We start from the raw sequence: 19,878 nt of genomic DNA on the forward strand, positions 1-19,878 counted from the left end.
AACAAGGTCTAAGGAAATTCAAAACCCTAGGCCTACCCAAGAAGAAGACGATGCAGACTCTGACTCTTCCGGTTTCACTAATGTTCAAAAAAGACGAAAAGGTAAGAAGTCGAAAGTACATGCACCTGTACCCTCATCTTCAAATGCACCTGCCCCTGTTCAAGTCTAAGCAGATACCAAATTTCCTAAATTTAAAATTCCTAACTCTCATCAAAATAATGCCTATGATCAGGTAATCAATTTAGAAAAAAGATATCCCGGTATTAACATATCAGTTAGGCCAAATCTTGAGGGTGACATGATTTTGTTACCTCGGGATTTGGATGCTTTAAACACACTCAGTACCATGCCCAATCTCATAAAACTTGATCCCTCTAAACTTAGAAGGATATTCATTGTATGTGGATATTCTTATAAGTACAATGTCTCTAGACTGGAGGAATATCCAACTATTGTTAAAGCCGAGAGATGCATCCCCAAGGATGGGGGTGTCTCAAACAAGGTAAAATGTACATTTGAAGGTCCTCCCCCAGAGTTTGTGGACTTGGGAATCTGGGGGAGATTTAGAGTGGAGGACTATATGCCTCCCCTGCTTCGTTGCCACAGGTGCCAAAGATACGGGCACCATCAAAATAACTATAAAGCAACATACCCCATCTGTGGCATCTGCTCCAAGAGGCATGACACTGCCATTTGCTTGACGAAATACAAGGCTGATGAGCCTACTACTGCTAAATGCCCTCAATGTCGACAGAGTCATCATTCATGGAACAAAAGATGCACAGAAAGATTGAAAAGGGAGTATGCTAGAAGGAATCAAACTCCTTCAAATTCTAATGCAGCTGGTTCTCAAATAAATAAACCAGCACAACAACAGCCTGGTCCAAGGCAAAACCAGGTTACTAATTACTCTAAGCCTATCTCCCAATCTGGTTCCTCCTACTGTGACATCTTAAAAGGCACTCAAAGGTCTGCTGTGCCTCAATCTACTGCACAGCACACAAACCCATCATCCCATCCAACTCCTACCCCTTCCGAAGCTCCTGTCACCCCCCCCCCTAGGCCTCAAAGGGAACCTAGATCTCCTAGGGTCTCTAGACCTAACCTCCACCCACAACCAAAACCGCAATCCAACCCCCCTCCCAGTCAACATTCCTTCACCCCTTCAGAAATAACCCACTCCCCCCAACCTTCAACATCCAATGCCCCCATTCCTCAAGCTCCTAGCTCCTTTTCCTACACCCACTTTCCTTCTCTTTCCCAACAAAATCCCTCCCAATCAACCACACATTCCTTCCTATCCAATCCTATAATAGGTTTCCTACTCCAACCCCATATATTAGAAACAGCAATCATTACCTTAATTGAGAAATTCTTCCCTGGGCTGGTCCTTGAGGAGAATTTAAAAATGGCCATCAGGTTTGTGTGTGATACATTATCTCAGGCCCTCTTAAGGTAAATTCGAAGACTCCGACAGTGATCTGAGTCTACCTCCTTCCCCTCTATCACAGGAGAGCAATAATATCAATGTTTTATCATGGAACATTTTGGGAATTAGAACAAAGTATGCCCTCCTGCAGTCCCAGGTGGCTATACAGAGACCAGACATCATACTCCTGCAGGAAACACTACTAAGAGAAAATAACAAATTCAATTTTGCTAATTACAAAGTTTCTAGACAACACTAGACAGACACATGCCGTGGCTTGTTAAACATTAGTCAAAAACACTATTCCTTCTAACAGAATTGCCGACATAAATTGCCATGATGCCAACACACTTAGTATACAAATTACACTATTAAACACTACACTTACAATACACAACATATACAGACCTCCTGCAAGTGTACTTGATGCTAATCTCCTCTTTGCGGCTGCTGAGACGCAGGATACCATTATATCTGGAGATTTTAATGCTCACCATCCTTTCCTTAAGTCACCCTCCCTTACTAATTCGACTGGGGATCATCTACATTCTCTACTTGAGGAATTTCCAGGGGTGAAACTCCTTAACAATGATGATATCCCTACTCATATTGCAGGAGGACGTTTGGATTTAACATTCGTTTCCCAAAACCTTAGACATGGTTCCACTTGGGACCTACATCCTATATTAACGAGTGATTACTATGGCACTGTCTCTTCTTTTAGATTAGAGAAATTGCCTGATCCTCCTCCTCCCCCTAGGAGATGGAATCCGGATTTTGCTCATTGGGAGCTCTTTGAACAGCACATGACTACATGGGCTGAAAGATATTCTGTTGGTCCTCCTGAGGACTCTGATAATATCCTTCTTTCCCCTAACAATCAACTAAATGAAGCTGCAGCATCTTCCATGCCAAAGAAAAAGTCCTTTGTCGAAAGATCATAAGGACTCATGGTACTATAATCCTAGGATTAAGGCCATGAACAAGCGGCTAAATAGAATCAGAAAACTATTTAGAAGAAATAACACTGAAGCTCTATACCAGACCCTCATCAGTGTTGCTAGGCATGCTACAGAGGTGGCAAATGAGGTTAAAAAAGAAAAATGGCTTGACTGGTGCTCACAAGTCAACGGTTTCACTCCTATCCGAAAGATCTGGGCCTAGTTCAATAAAGTATTAGGAAAAAGACACACAGCAAGGGTCACACATCCTGATCCTCCTGCTGAAGCCCTTAGCATAGCACAAGATTTTGCCAACAGATCCAAATCTGACAACCTCTCAATACAGGCCAGACAAAGGCAAGAGGTCCTTTACCCCATAAAGATGGCCATGGTCACTGCAGGTTGCAACATATCTGATGATACGGATGCTCTGTACACCATGGAAGAACTTAATATCGCTCTTTCAAAAACTAAGGACTCTGCCCTTGGTGCTGATATCATTACTTATAGCATGTTAAAACACATGGGAGACCCAGCTAAGGAAGTTTATTTAAAACTTATAAATAAAACCCATGTGGAAAGGGTTAGACCTCAGCTCTGGAGGCAACAGGATACACAACCTGTTCCCAAACCGAAAGAAGAAAACGCCTACAGACCCATAGCTTTGATCACTTGCACAGCTAAGGTTGCAGAACGAATGGTCCTTAACCAACTTAAGTGGAAGGTTGGGGAACTACACCATAGATTATATGCATTCAGAGAAGGAGTAGGCACTCATGAATGTATAACTATAAATGAGGAAAGAGCCCTTGTCGTCTTCTTGGACCTTGAGAAGGCTTTTGAACTTGCCAGTGCAGCTGCAATTCTCTTCTCTCTTGTCCACAAGAGAGTCAGAGGCCATCTGCTGTCCTGGGTTCAGGAGTACACTAAGGGCCGAGAAGCTAGGGTCACTTTTCAAGGTGCAACTTCTCCCTTTCTCCCTTTGGAAAATGGCACCCCTCAGGGTGGAATACTGAGTCCGTTCCTTTTTAATGTTCTCATGGAAAACCTCCTATTTATTGAACTCCCCAGAGGTATAGAAATATCTATATATGCTGATGACATCTGTATTGTTTGTCCCAATTCTGTTAGATATCAGTCTCAGAAAATGCAAAGAGCTCTGAATGCCATTGTTCATGAATGCAATGAATTAGGTCTAAAAATAAATCCACTTAAAACTAAGGCAATGGCAATGAAATACTTTGAACCTCCTCCCCCTTTACTAATTGATAATAACCCAATAGAATGGGTTTCTAATTTTATTTATTTAGGGGTTAACATCAACCATAAGTTCCTTTCCCATGATCAGGTTAAACTGCTTAGAAATAAGGTCAACAATAGATATAATGCAATGAAAAGAATATGTTCTTTAAATAAAGGAGCCTCTTCACATTTATTGAGACTTTTCTATGTGCAAGCAGTCAGATCACAGGTTGAGTACGCTTCTCCTGTACTCACTTCAGTTCCTGCAGTATCTCTTACTTCACTTGAAGTAATTCAAAACAATGTGATGAGATTAATCACTGGATCCCCTATGTGGACAAGGCTTCACCTCCTCAGGCAAGAAACCAACCTGTTATCTCTTACAGATAGAATAAAAATGCGTATGTGTTGTGTCATAGTTAAAACTATAAAAGCAAATAGAACTTCCCCACTCAAAACAAGATTAAACAGATTCATCAATTTGCATGAAAACCTAGATACCCCAAGTAATTATATTGGCAGTCTTGTTAAATTAATTAGAGACGTAAATATACAACAAACCATTAATAATGTTAAGCATGACAAATTTCATCCCAGCTATGTCCCTCCTGCTCCTTGGAGTACGGATCCAATTGAAATTAATTACACTGTTCTCCCTGCATTTAAATCACAATGTTCTATTCAACAGTTAAAGGCTGCAGCCCAGGATTCAATTAATAGCACCGGCTCCACGAATGTCTATTATACCGACGGTTCTGTGGACATTAATATACCTGCTGGTGGGTCAGCTGTTTTTTCCAGATCTTTCTCATGTGCCTGGAGGCTATCTGATCATGCATCTATTCTTCAGGCAGAACTCTACGCCATTGCGAAGGCTTTGGAAAATTCCCTTTATAAATTTGGAAATACAACCATTCATACAGATTCTAGAGGTGCCATTCACTGCATCTCAAAGCGAAATTTCTCTGAAAATGTTCATTTAATTAGCACTATAAAGGCTATGGCTGCTGCCCATGCTTTGAGAAACAGGAAAGTTACCCTCAACTGGATCCCGAGTCATGTAGGTATTCAGGGAAATGATGAAGCTGATCGCCTTGCAAATAGTGCTTTGAGGTGTCCCACTGTAGACAGAGCATGCAGACCCTCACTATTACATATCAAGAAATTAATGAATGACTATTGTCACATACAAAAGAAAAGCTTAATTCGTCAAATTTTGCTTGAGGGCTCTCGTTCTGCTATGTGGTACACTTCTGTTACTAATATCCTCCCACATGACATTCCTAAATCTCTTAACAGAAAACTAACAGTTATTATTTACAGGTTACGGCTGGGTTACCTCTGCACCTGGCACTTAATTAATGTAGAAGACAGACCATGCTCATATTGTGACATACCCACAGGAGATCAACCCCTAGAACACTACCTCCTCCATTGCAGAGATACCTTCCCCCTCCGACAGACTATAACCTCTCCTCCCCCTTACACAGCAGTACAAGTAACCAAACACATACTTGAAAACATACACACACTTGCTGGGTTTTTGTGCTCTTATCCTCCCCCCCCCCCCCAGATAATAAATTAACGTAAAATAAAAACACTTTAATTCAGTCTAAAACACATTTAACATATATAACTATTCCTTTCATTACATACAAAACTATACATAAAGATCCAATGTTAATCCCCTATCCTAATCCTTCCCCCCTGTGGTGATAAAGAATCTATTCAATAATACAAAATTCTGTAATTAAATAATATAACACAAACTCATTTTTATTTAATAGTCAGGTAACTCATTCACTGTCGGAACCCGCAAACTCATTAATCATATAATTCCTATCCTTACCCCTATCCATTAGGGATAGTATTCCTACAGATCCCTTCCCCAAAAACAAGTACACTAGTAAGGGAATGGGGGGTCCTTTTCTCGTGCTAACTGGTCGAGCGTCGCACAGAACTGGGCCCCTCTCGGATGCAACTTGGATGATCGAAGGCGTGACTTGAGCGACGTCCGACGCCGGCCATTGTGACGTTTCATTAAGCTTTGAATAAAGCTATTTATTCACTTTGGGTTCCGAATTTCTCAATTTCAGTCCAATATTCCACAAAGGAGACCAGGCAAAGTTTCAATATCTCCTTTGCTTATTTTTCTAACGTTTTTTTCTGTACTGTTAGGTCTCGGTGGGGCTATGAGAAAAGTCGTTGGTTTGAGAGGAGGGTTCATGCTGATTAATTTGTTGACTATTTTTAACGGTCATTTCCAAAGGCGGTTTTTGAGTATGTTTCAGCTGGGTTGCAGTTCTTGAAACAATTAAGTCTTGATGGTTGGGATTTCATTTTCAACATTGCAATGCGTTCTAACGTAACTTCATCGCTTAAGCAAGGCATAATGAGGTGCTGCACTTCTTTGCTATAGTCCTTATTTGATTAGTCAAAGCACACTTAGGCTATGTACCTCGTGTTACTTATTTAAGAATCACAGCGCTTAAACTTTACAAACTCAAGTATATTCTTTCTGAAATGGTTTTATATTTCACCGCATGATCTTATCGATCTACATCTATGGTTCAAGATTCGATTTCATTCGTTTTCCTTTCATCTTCAATTGCACTTATTTATATCCGAACTAATGTCCACTGAAATCATCTGCTATATTAAATTTTTGGTATCTTTTTAATGTAATCTCGTAGTCTCTAGTGGATGTTTGATACTTATTTTATGTATGCATATATTTTTCGGTGATGATATAAACCATTGATTCAGTTAATACGTTTCCAGAAACAAACCAAATGCATTATACTAAATTTCGTTTGCTCACTGGAGAGACATGTTCAGGAATTTAGAGAATTCATTGGGAAAAAATCTGTTTTGCTTACAATAGCTACATGTACATCCTGAAATAAGATTTTTACTGTCATTTATTAATTTATTTCACGAGCTGAAAAGTTTTCTTCGTATTATAACTTTGTATAACAATGAAACAAAATCTTTTTAAGGTTTGGAAAAGATTTTAGTCTACAAGATGTAGGTTACTACTCCAAGCTTACAATAATAACCAGAAATTCACAGTTTTTGTTTCATTTGAAAGAGACTTAGAACAATTGTAGGAAAAAGATATCATTAACATCATCTCTTGCCATTTTCCTCGTCTTCATATTTATTAGGTGATATTTATAACTTCAAAAGTGACTTGAAATTAATTTGTTTATCGATATGCATACCAGAATACATGAAATATCACAGGAGGTTGGGCTCATGATAGATAGAAGATAAGGATGATGAGAACGGAGTATGCAATGGAAGATGAAATATCATTGAAAGGAAAAACGATTAATGAGTTGGAATCATTTAAATATTTAGGAATTATGATCTCCAATACAAGGTCTTCAGAATTGGAGTTTAGTGAAAGACTAAAAAAGCAAATCAGACAATGGCTAGGTTAAGTAAAATTTGGAATTCCAACCGCCTGAAATTACATAAAAAATCAGACTATATATCAGTTTAGTGAGATCAGTGTTACTATATGGACGTGAGTCATTGAAAGACAATGAAACAATCTCCAATAGATTTATAGTAAAACCAATCTGTAGTGGCCGCTGAGACGATATCTGACCCACTGTGCAGCGTACTCGTATCAAAATAATTCAACCAATTTAAGGAAAAGAGAACACAGTACTTAGACACAGTGAAACTGATAAGGCGTAGCCTCTTTATGACAGATGTCGTTCCTTTTAGACTAATCTCACAGGATTACGATTAACCAGAAGTTAGATCCAGTCTCTCTCTCTCTCTCTCTCTCTCTCTCTCTCTCTCTCTCTCTCTCTCTCTCTCTCTCTCTCTCTCTCTCTCTCTCGTTATTCTTGTCGAACTTATATATTTCATAAGGTAAGGTTTCCATTTCTATAATGATAATTGGAACCAACGACATTTTTACTTTTTCGAAATTATAATTCCAGGTTATTTGCCAGTTCTATCCTATTGTCATAATAAGACTAGTTGATGGTAAGTTTGAAATGTTGACGGTCACAAGGATAAATTTATCAGACAAAGAATCAGTGAGCCCTATTTAATCCCCAGAATGGTTGATCTAGGAGTATAAAATGTAGTGTTTAGGACTACATAAGCTATCAAATTTGAACGATTTGAAACTTATCCACCTCGTGAAACAGTATACACTGTGTACAAGTATTTCACACTGAAGCTGGACAGCGGCCCTTTTACTGATGTAATTAAAGCATGTATTCACACGTTTGAAGCCACTAATGTTACTGGAATAATAGTTCCTCGAATGATCAGACAATAGGAATGTGGAAAACCTAATTTTCATGATCTCTTGAGAATGAATATTGAAATCGATACCTTATCGATATTTTTTCAAAGATACCTATAAAGTCATCTGATTATTTCTCATTTCCGGAAACTATTACATATTTTATATAGTAATTACCACAAACGATGTTTTGATCAGATCATTATCTGATGTGTCTAATTCACCAATGCCTGTTTTGTCCCTATTAAATTTTTTTAAACGTGCTTGCCCCGACCGGACAAACACAAATAAGCTCATAATATATATCTCTACTGTCTCGATAGTTCCTGGGGGGTGTTTCCACTACACATACACATAGGTCATTGTTTCCACTTCAGGGGAATATACCCCATTTTAGAGGAATCCGAGTTTATTTAGGGTTAGGTCTAGGAGATATCTTGAAAAAGGAAAATCTCGGAGAATTATAGTATTTTTCGTATGAAGCGCACATTTCTTAGAAATTTCTCTGTAAATGCGCATTTGAAGTTCATTTTTAGTATAATGTTATAGAGCAAGATAAAAGAAGTATAAATTGTTTATTAAAATATGATTATGAACTCTGTCGTCTGAAATATAGAGCGGACGTGTTAACAAAACTGAAAGAAAATAAGTGTTGTTCGATTCCCACTATCATAGATGAATACCAGAGGCTCAATATCCTGTGAATATTCATTATATTTTGCTGAAGTTTGATGTAATTAGAATTTAGCCAAAAGATCCAGAGTGAATGCTAGACGGGGAATCATTCTCGTGAAGCATTACAATTTTTGAGCCAACCACCATAACTATCCTGTCAATAATCCCCCATTGATAACCTACCAACAGGTAAGACGAAGTTTGACATTATAAATGCATTTTCTCAAGGATATGAACTGATTTACAGATGTCCGGTTTAAGTTATGTGCTTCATATTGAATCGAATTCACTCACGCAACTGGCAGCCTAGACCTAGCACCAATGAGGTCCATTCACGGTCCAGATATACCAGGTCAGCCAAACAGCGTACCGGTTTTAAACCTCTTCTGCACACCTACATCATCTGAGGGGGCTTAGTGTTGTTAACTAGAAGCTGCATGTAAGTTCCCGTATTAAAACATTCCAAGTAGCAATTCTTGATCATTTTTGAGTCGGCGTCAATGACTTTAGATGTGTGGATACCAGAAAACTTTAAATAAATCAATCAATACTTTTATAGTATTATTTCCTAACTCGGGGTATTTAACATATTTCTTGACAATATATCCACTAATGTATTTAAGAGCTTCTTCCGCAATTACTCCCCCAACACTTACCTTTTATTTCTTTTATCCTCATCAATAAAATCTTTTTATGAATAAAAATCTAAATTTATGAACACGTTCGTTATTAGACATATTTCTGATGCTAAGTCCCTTTCTATTGTGTTATATTCATCTTTGACTGGTTGATGTGATTTTTTGAACAGTGGTGATATTACACTTTTCACTTTTTACTTGAATTTCCTTCCCTACCAACATTTTTAGCCTAAATTTAAAGTTCAGAACATGTGGAGGGTCATGGTGACCATCCATTTGCCTTATACACCCAAAGAAATGTTCAGGGCAACCTTAATTTAATCTTTGTGCCGGAAGTTAGTCAATACTACGAGAGCCTTTTAACCTATCAAGCAGAACAATGGTAGATTTGAACGATAAAATGATTCCTGGTAACCGAGACTTGATGTCATCTTTGTAATCATCTGGTTTCAAATGAATCGAGACAACAGTAGCATAAACAACGTTGATTCTGTCATCACAACAATGGTTTCAAATGAATCGAGACGACAGTAGCACAAACAACGTTGATTCTGTCAGCATAACAATGGTTTCAAATGAATCGAGACGACAGTAGCACAAACAACGTTGATTCTGTGCTGACAACAATGGTTTCAAATGAATCGAGACGACAGTAGCACAAACAACGTTGATTCTGTGCTGACAACAATGGTTTCAAATGAATCGAGACGACAGTAGCACAAACAACGTTGATTCTGTGCTGACAACAATGGTTTCAAATGAATCGAGACGACAGTAGCACAAACAACGTTGATTCTGTCAGCACAACAATGGTTTCAAATGAATCGAGACGACAGTAGCACAAACAACGTTGATTCTGTCAGCACAACAATGGTTTCAAATGAATCGAGACGACAGTAGCACAAACAACGTTGATTCTGTCAGCACAACAATGGTTTCAAATGAATCGAGACGACAGTAGCACAAACAACGTTGATTCTGTCAGCAAAACAATGGTTTCAAATGAATCGAGACGACAGTAGCACAAACAACGTTGATTCTGTCAGCACAACAATGGTTTCAAATGAATCGAGACGATAGTAGCATAAACAACGTTGATTCTGTGCTGACAACAATGGTTTCAAATGAGTCGAGACGACAGTAGCACAAACAACATTGATTCTGTGCTGACAACAATGGTTTCAAATGAATCGAGACGACAGTAGCACAAACAACGTTGATTCTGTCAGCACAACAATGGTTTCAAATGAATCGAGACGACAGTAGCACAAACAACGTTGATTCTGTCAGCACAACAATGGTTTCAAATGAATCGAGACGACAGTAGCACAAACAACGTTGATTCTGTGCTGACAACAATGGTTTCAAATGAATCGAGACGACAGTAGCACAAACAACGTTGATTCTGTCAGCACAACAATGGTTTCAAATGAATCGAGACGACAGTAGCATAAACAACGTTGATTCTGTGCTGAAAACAATGGTTTCAAATGAATCGAGACGACAATAGCACAAACAACGTTGATTCTGTCAGCACAACAATGGTTTCAAATGAATCGAGACGATAGTAGCACAAACAACGTTGATTCTGTCAGCACAACAATGGTTTCAAATGAATCGAGACGATAGTAGCACAAACAACGTTGATTCTGTCAGCACAACAATGGTTTCAAATGAATCGAGACGACAGTAGCACAAACAACGTTGATTCTGTCAGCACAACATTAGTTTCAAATGAATCGAGACGACAGTAGCACAAACAACGTTGATTCTGTCAGCACAACAATGGTTTCAAATGAATCGAGACGACAGTAGCACAAACAACGTTGATTCTGTGCTGACAACAATGGTTTCAAATGAATCGAGACGACAGTAGCACAAACAACGTTGATTCTGTCAGCACAACAATGGTTTCAAATGAATCGAGACGACAGTAGCACAAACAACGTTGATTCTGTGCTGACAACAATGGTTTCAAATGAATCGAGACGATAGTAGCACAAACAACGTTGATTCTGTGCTGACAACAATGGTTTCAAATGAATCGAGACGACAGTAGCACAAACAACGTTGATTCTGTCAGCACAACAATGGTTTCAAATGAATCGAGACGACAGTAGCACAAACAACGTTGATTCTGTGCTGACAACAATGGTTTCAAATGAATCGAGACGACAGTAGCACAAACAACGTTGATTCTGTCAGCACAACAATGGTTTCAAATGAATCGAGACGACAGTAGCACAAACAACGTTGATTCTGTCAGCACAACAATGGTTTCAAATGAATCGAGACGACAGTAGCACAAACAACGTTGATTTTGTCAGCACAACAATGGTTTCAAATGAATCGAGACGATAGTAGCACAAACAACGTTGATTCTGTGCTGACAACAATGGTTTCAAATGAATCGAGACGACAGTAGCACAAACAACGTTGATTCTGTCAGCACAACAATGGTTTCAAATGAATCGAGACGACAGTAGCACAAACAACGTTGATTCTGTCAGCACAACAATGGTTTCAAATGAATCGAGACGACAGTAGCACAAACAACGTTGATTCTGTCAGCAAAACAATGGTTTCAAATGAATCGAGACGACAGTAGCACAAACAACGTTGATTCTGTCAGCACAACAATGGTTTCAAATGAATCGAGACGACAGTAGCACAAACAACGTTGATTCTGTCAGCACAACAATGGTTTCAAATGAATCGAGACGACAGTAGCACAAACAACGTTGATTCTGTCAGCACAACAATGGTTTCAAATGAATCGAGACGACAGTAGCACAAACAACGTTGATTCTGTCAGCACAACAATGGTTTCAAATGAATCGAGACGACAGTAGCACAAACAACGTTGATTCTGTCAGCACAACAACATGTAGGTATACACTGGACACTGGTCTGTGTATGGCTTTGCTTCAGGAGAATGATAATATTTTATATATGAGCGTTGAGTTTTTTCACGTGTATTATAACAGCTAAATACTGCGTAGGTATTGAGCATTATCACTGATGGAATGATAAACAAATAAAAAGATTATATATATATGTATATATATATGTGTATGTATATATATATATATATATATATATGTGTGTGTGTGTGTGTGTGTGTATATATATGTATATGTATATGTGTATATATATAAATGTATATATATATATATATATATATATATATATAATGATTAATTTTATCTGGATTCTCTCTATACCTCGGGATCAGCGACCCAAGGGGTATCAAATCCAAAATCAGGCTAGATGGTATTTCACTGTCACCTTAGTTTCTCGAACCCGGGTTCGATTTTCCGGACAACCAGAAGCTATTATCTTGAAGTTGATTCGCCCTCGGGTGTCTGATCCCTAGGTATAGAGAGAATCCATACATCAGGAGTATAATATATGGCTTATTTGAATATATATTCATATATGTTGTATACATACATACATATATATATATATATATATATATATATACGACTAGTATATTATTGAAAACCATTTTTTTTCCGTAATGATAATGATTCAATCCTGATCTAACCAAACATTGCCATGAATTCACAAGGTTTTATCGCCTGAGTTTTACTAAACAGAGGAAAAAAGAGAGAAAATATTTGACTGATGAACTATAATGATTTCCAGACTCAAAAACTATAGTGGGATTGAATTTCCCATTTTTGGAAAAAGGCCATTTTATATTAAATATGACAGGAAAGGTCATAATTATTCGTTATTATTATCATTGTTGGTCGTTTTGGCCCTAATCTCTATCCAGTAAAATGCTTTCTATATTCTTACTTCTTACCTTTTTTTTTGTTTATACATGCAGTGCCCCAAAGTACACCTATCTCTTTATGGCTTAATTCACATTTAGCTGGATTGTTCATCAAATGATCTTTGAAAAGTTTAACCAAAAAGTTTTAAATTTCTGCAATTGCAATATGCCAATATAAATAATATTAAGTCAAAAAGGGTGTCTTCAATTAATCCCTGTACTAAAATTTCTATAATTTGCTACATATAAGAATGCGTCATTTGTAAATGACTTTAACTTAAATATATGAATTACATTTGCCATGAGCCATATTATACGTAACTAAATAATTCGAAAAACCTGCATAACAACGTATTTTTTAATTCACTCATTTATCAATATTTTTTTATTGTTATGTGTTCAAGAGGTTTTGTTTGGTAGTGAGCGGATTTTGATGATATTTAAATGCTGTTTGTGTTTACTTTGTCGTATTTAAATAAAAAGAGAATTAATAGATAAAAAGACAATTAATAGATAAAAAGAGAATTAATAGATAAAAGGTCACATGGAAGCTTCTGAATAATTATCTGAGAAATATTTCGATAGGGGACCAACTGTTCTGAATTGTATTTTTCTCAAAACCAAAATAAGTTACTTTTTGGGATAGACAGTGTAGACTAATGTTAATCCAGCCCTTGCATTTTTTAGCATATTTCCGCCGTTTATGAATGTACATTATGCACAAGTCGGTAAAATAATTTGACTTGTTTGTTGTTAGTAGAATACATTCGGTTATTGATTGGAAATTTATTTTCTTTACAGGTAAGTGTGCAACTAATTTTAGTTATGGACTTAAATATAGCTATAGAAGGTAAGGATGAGTTAACTTATGGTCGTTTTAATTTTTGAGAATTATTGTGTGTCTTATTTGATGGTTATAGAGTTTTTTTATTTTTTAAAATCGATGAGGTTGGCCGTCCATATTCATTTCCCTTTTAATAGATTAGTTAACTAAACACCTTTCTTGTGTTGTATTTGTTTTTCATTGGAAGTAACAGCGAGTGAAATGATAGTTTACCCTTAAGTAAATTTAAATAGTGATTCTCGGCAACATGTGTCCAGTAATCACTTTTTGTGAAGTTCGTCAGCTCACTATGATGGTGAACATCTTGACTCCGAACACAATAGACTACATTACCAGGTTCATTAAGGAACAGCATCTTCGATACCTATTTATTTTCTATTCAGAATTCAAGATATACGAGTTTCAACCATAGATTCTCCGGTATCTACTTCCAATGCACTGATTGTGTATGTAGGAAGCGTTAGTGCAGGTCTATTTAGGTGTTTGATATACAAGAGGCCTTTCATAGATATAGCGTCTGGCTAAATGGGCCATCGAACAGTACTATGTGGTCACTTGATTGAAAAAGCTCAGTGTGTTCTTAAACAGTTTATAGCATATCGGGCTCGTTAGTCTGTTAAAATTGATTGGTCAGTCTTCTGGTTGCAATATTTTCACGAAAGCCTGATACAACATACGTTCGTAGGGGATAGTGACATTAGTTATCTCGTGCGGTGCACTGTAGGCACTACTAGGTAGTTTTGCAGCGTTGCTTTGGCTCTGAACTGCACTTGCTTTGTTTCCGTCTACTTTAACTCCATTCCATCTTCCTTTCTTTTATTTGGCTGTCCAACCTCTCTTACTTCATTGTATAATTGCCGGGTTTCCTCGGTTGCGCTTGAACTCTGAATGGGCTCATAGGCCCTAGCGCTGGACTATATAGAATATATACTGTATTTATATCTATATATATGCATATATATATATATATATATATATATATATATATATATATACTGTATATATATGTATATATTTATACGTATATATATGCATATATATATTATACTATATATATATATATATATATATATATATATATATATATATATATATATATATATATATATATATATATATATATATATATATATATAGAGAGAGAGAGAGAGAGAGAGAGAGAGAGAGAGAGAGAGAGAGAGAGAGAGAGAGAGAGATATATATATGTATACATAAACACATATATACATATATATATATATATATATATATATATATATTATATATATTTATATATATACTTTATATACATGTATATATGTATATGTATATATATACATATAAAATTTATATGTATTTATATACATAGTAACATCGGTTTACGATGTGTTGCTATGTATATAAATGCCTTGAAATTGTCTAGGATGAAGAGTTCCCCTGAATGCACATTTTTTTTGCATGTTTACTGTACGAAAGAGATTATCCTGCAAGGAACAGAATTTCTCCTGTGTAATGAAGTGCTTTAAATGTTTTATATGAGTTGGAATATGTGTCTATGAATAATATTCTACACTACATACACAATGAATGGCGAGCGATTGTGACGTTGAGGTACGATCTATAAGGGATTCAGCATATGAAGCTTCATTTGCGGTGGATAATGGGGAGGGTGGGGTGTGGCACCCTAGCAATACCAGCCAAACTCGGTTGAATCCCTCGTCAGGCTGGGAGGAGCTAAGAGAAGAAAGTTCCCCAATTGTTCTTTTTGTTTATGTCGGCTACCCCTTAAAATTGGGGGTAGTGCCTTTGTAGATAGATGTACACTATTACCTGTAATGTATGTGCGATATTAGTGTTTAGATTAGGCATATGTCTGAAAAAAATGGGGAGGAGTCTTTTGTAACATATTTTCTCTAATCATCATTTTCTTATAGAGGAGGGAACAGACATAAGCCAATAAGTATTTTGTATGAAAGGGAATTATCGAAAGGGTTTGAAGAAGGAATGGGAAAATGGCTTTGTTAGGCTAATCAGGATTTCTGGTTCAGAAAAAAAACATAACAGTACATAATTAATCCAACTGCCAAGACCAGCTGAGCTGTGTTTATATATATATATATATATATATATATATATATATATATATATATATATATATATATATATATATATATATATATATATATATATATATATACATATATGTATATATATGAGATGATGAGGGGTAGATGGAGATGGCTTGGGCATGTTCTTTGCACTCCCCAAATTAGTTCACCGAACGTTCAGCTGGGCTCCACAAGGCACTAAAAGAGTTGGAAGACTGAGGGCTATGAAGCGCGAAGTAGGAGAAGATGTATGGAGAGGATTTGAATTTAAAGCTTTAGATAGAGGCGACTGGCGAAATCTAACCGAAGCCCTCTGCGTCTATAGGCGTAGGAGGAGATGATATATATATATATATATATATATATATATATATATATATATATATATACGTATACATACATATATACATAATTATATATATACATACATATATACATGTATATATGTGTATATATATATACATATATATATTTTTACACAAATACATATATGTATATGCATACATATATTTTTATATAGACACATATATATACATATATTTAAATATACACACACACACATATATATATATATATATATATATATATATATATATATATATATATATATATATATATATGAATATATTTATATAATACATATATTTATATATATACATATTTTTATATATACATGTATATACATATACATATATACATATATAATGCATATATATATATATATATATATATATATATATATATATATATATATATATATATATTTATGAATATATATGTATTATATATACATATATATACATATACAAATTTATGAATATGTATGTATTATATATACACATATACATATACAAATTTATATACATATATTATATATATATATATATATATATATATAAATATATGTGTATTATATATACATATATATACATATACAAATTTATGAATATGTATGTATTATATATACACATATACATATACAAATTTATATACATATATATATATATATATATATATATATATATATATATATATATATGTGTATTATATATACATATATATACGTATTATATATAAATATATATACATATATGTGTTATATATACATGTATATATACATATACATACATACATACATACACATTTACTGTATATACATTTATATATATGTATGTATATATATATTTATATATGTATGTATGTATATAAATGTGTATATATATGTATATGTATGTAAATGTGTGTGTGTATATACTGTATGTATACATATACATATTTATACATACAATATATATATATATATATATATATGTGTGTGTGTGTGTGTGTGTGTGTCCTGATGTAGTAAGTTCGTCATTCGTTCCAATTATGTATTTCTTATATATATTTAAGTCGCCCAGCGGGAAGGGAGGGGAGGGGGGGAGCCGCCCAGCGGCACCGGGAGGGGAGGGGGGGGAGCTGCCCAGCTCCAGGGGGAGGGGAGGGGGGAGCCGCCCAGCGCCAGCGGGAGGGAGCGGGGGAACCGCCCAGCGGCAGCGGGAGGGGAGGGGGGAATCGCAGCGGGAGGGGAGGGGGGGAGCCGCCCAGCGCCAGGGAGAGCGGAGGGGGAGAGTCGCCCAGCGGGAGGAGAGGGGACAGGGGGGAGCCGCCCAGCGCCAGGGGGAGGGGAAGGGGGGAGCCGCCCAGTGGGAGGGGAGGGGAGGGGTGGAGCCGCCCAGTGGGAGGGGAGGGGAGGGGTGGAGCCGCCCAGTGGGAGGGGAGGGGAGGGGTGGAGCCGCCCAACTCCGGTGGCAGGGGAGGGGGGAGCCGCCCAGTGGAAGGGGAGGGGAGGGGAGGGGAGGGGGGAGCTGCCCAGCGCCAGGGGGAGGGGAGGGGGGGTGCCGCCCAGCCCCAGGGGGAGGGGAGGGGGGGAGCCGCCCAGCGCCTGGGGGAGGGGAGGGCGGAGCCATCCAGTGCCAGGTGGAGGGGAGGGGGAGCCGCCCAGCGGGAGGGGAGGGGAGGGAGGGAGCCGCCCAGCACCAGGGGGAGGGGAGGGGAGAGCCGCCCAGTGGGAGGGGAGGGGATGGGGGGAGCCGCCCAGCTCCAGCGGGAGGGGGAGGGGGGGGGGAGCCGCCCATCGCCAGCGGGAGCTGGGGGAGCTCTCCCCTTCCAACGGGAAGGGGAAAGCCCCGCCAGGCGAACGATATAGAGTTCCTCTATCAGGCTTAGTTTTAAGAAAAAAAAAATGACGAAGTCTTCATAAGAGAATGCGGTATCCGGAGCTCCGTAGGTATTTTTAGAAAGTCTTCAGAGAAGAGTTGCATTCTTTCGACGCACATATTTTCTCTCTCTCTCTCTCTCTCCTTCTCTCTCTCTCTCTCTCCTTCTCTCTCTCTCTCTCTTTTTTTCTCTCTCTCCCGTAGGAATCTTCAAAGTGTCTCCGGAGGAAAACGGGAGAAATTTTACACAGAAGACGAATTCTTTTCCAAGGTTTTCATTTCTCTATTTTTCGTTCGTTTTCACTCCAATTATGGAAAATTCTATCATATTCCAATAGCCGGTGTAATGGAGATATATATATATATATATATATATATATATATATATATATATATATATATATATATATAGAGAGAGAGAGAGAGAGAGGAGAGAGAGAGAGAGAGAGAAGCCAGTAGAATTCAACAAATTCTTCTTTTGGCTTCAAGTGAAAACTAAATGTCTTCAGGTATGAAGGAGAGAGAGAGAGAGAGAGAGAGAGAGAGAGAGAGAGAGAGAGAGAGAGAGAGAGAGAGAGAGAGAGAGAGAGAGAGAGAGAAGCCAGTAGAATTCAACAAATTCTTCTTTTGGCTTCAAGTGAAGTCTAAATGTCTTCAGGTATGAAGGAGAGAGAGAGAGAGAGAGAGAGAGAGAGAGAGAGAGAGAGAGAGAGAGAGAGAGAGAGAGAGAGAGAGAGATCCACAAGATAAAGATATACAGAAAGGAATTAAGAAAAAAAATAACGAAAGGAAAGATCTATTCATAGTTTTCTTCCTGTGCGAATCGTAACATATATCAGCTAAGACGCTTCCGAGGCAAATCTCACCCTCTGAAGACCGTTCTGGAAGCATTTTTATTTCATCTTCGTTCATTCCCAGAATGTAATGTTCGCCTTCCGTATGGATTTCCTTTGTATTCGTGTTATGGAAATAATTGGAAGAATAAGGAATCTCAAATCTCTCTCTCTCTCTCTCTCTCTCTCTCTCTCTCTCTCTCTCTCGTAGGAATCTTCAAAGTGTTTCCGGAGGAAAATAGGAGAAATTTTACGCTGAAGTCGATTTTCCGAGGATTTCATTCCTTAATTCTTCGTTCATTTTCACTCCAATTATGGAAAACTCTATCATATTCTAATGGACGGTGTAATAGATAGATGAGAGAGAGAGAGAGAGATGAGAGAGAGTGAGAGAGAGAGAGAGAGAGAGAGAGCATTGTTTTCATATTTCATATCCGTTTATTCACAGGAGAGAGGAGGAGAGAGAGAGAGAGAGCATTGTTTTCATATTTCATATCCGTTTATTCACAGGAAGAGAGAGAGAGAGAGAGAGAGAGAGAGAGAGAGAGAGAGAGAGAGAGAGAGAGAGCATTCTTTTCATATTTCATATCCGTTTATTCACAGGAGAGAGAGAGAGAGAGAGAGAGAGAGAGAGAGAGAGAGAGAGAGAAGAATGCTCTCTCTCTCTCTCTCTCTCTCTCTCTCTCTCTCTCTCTCTCTCTCTCTTCATATATATATATATATATATATATTATATATATATAATATATATATATATATCAGCCAATATTAGTCCACTGCAGAACAACGGCCTCGGACTTTTTTTATCAATTGCGTCTTTTTATGGTCTTTCTATGCCAATTTATACCCACAAATTTTTTTTAGTTCGTCAATCCATCGTTTTCTCTTCCTTCCCTGCCGGTTTTGCGATAACTAGGGACCCATTCGGTTATTC

At 37.4% G+C, this 19,878-nt stretch overlaps 1 protein-coding gene across 1 annotated transcript; it reads left to right on the forward strand.

Annotated features, from left to right (window-relative positions):
* Positions 1–346: 346 nt before the first annotated feature.
* LOC137636954 (uncharacterized) lies at positions 347–2,373 on the forward strand. The gene is made up of 2 exons (XM_068369278.1): positions 347–1,455; positions 1,746–2,373. The coding sequence occupies exons 1-2, from the start codon at positions 347–349 to the stop codon at positions 2,371–2,373; spliced, it is 1,737 nt and encodes a 578-aa protein (XP_068225379.1).
* Positions 2,374–19,878: the final 17,505 nt, after the last annotated feature.

The sequence above is a fragment of the Palaemon carinicauda genome, unplaced genomic scaffold, assembly GCF_036898095.1.
Source record: "Palaemon carinicauda isolate YSFRI2023 unplaced genomic scaffold, ASM3689809v2 scaffold467, whole genome shotgun sequence".
Taxonomy (NCBI): Eukaryota; Metazoa; Arthropoda; class Malacostraca; order Decapoda; family Palaemonidae; genus Palaemon; species Palaemon carinicauda.

Bases quoted from the DNA above. Each gene is read 5' to 3' on its own strand.
- LOC137636954 (XM_068369278.1), top strand. From the start codon at position 347: ATGCCCAATCTCATAAAACTTGATCCCTCTAAACTTAGAAGGATATTC. The intron at 1,456-1,745 runs GTAAATTCGAAG...TCCTTCTAACAG, and splicing joins TTATCTCAGGCCCTCTTAAG to AATTGCCGACATAAATTGCC.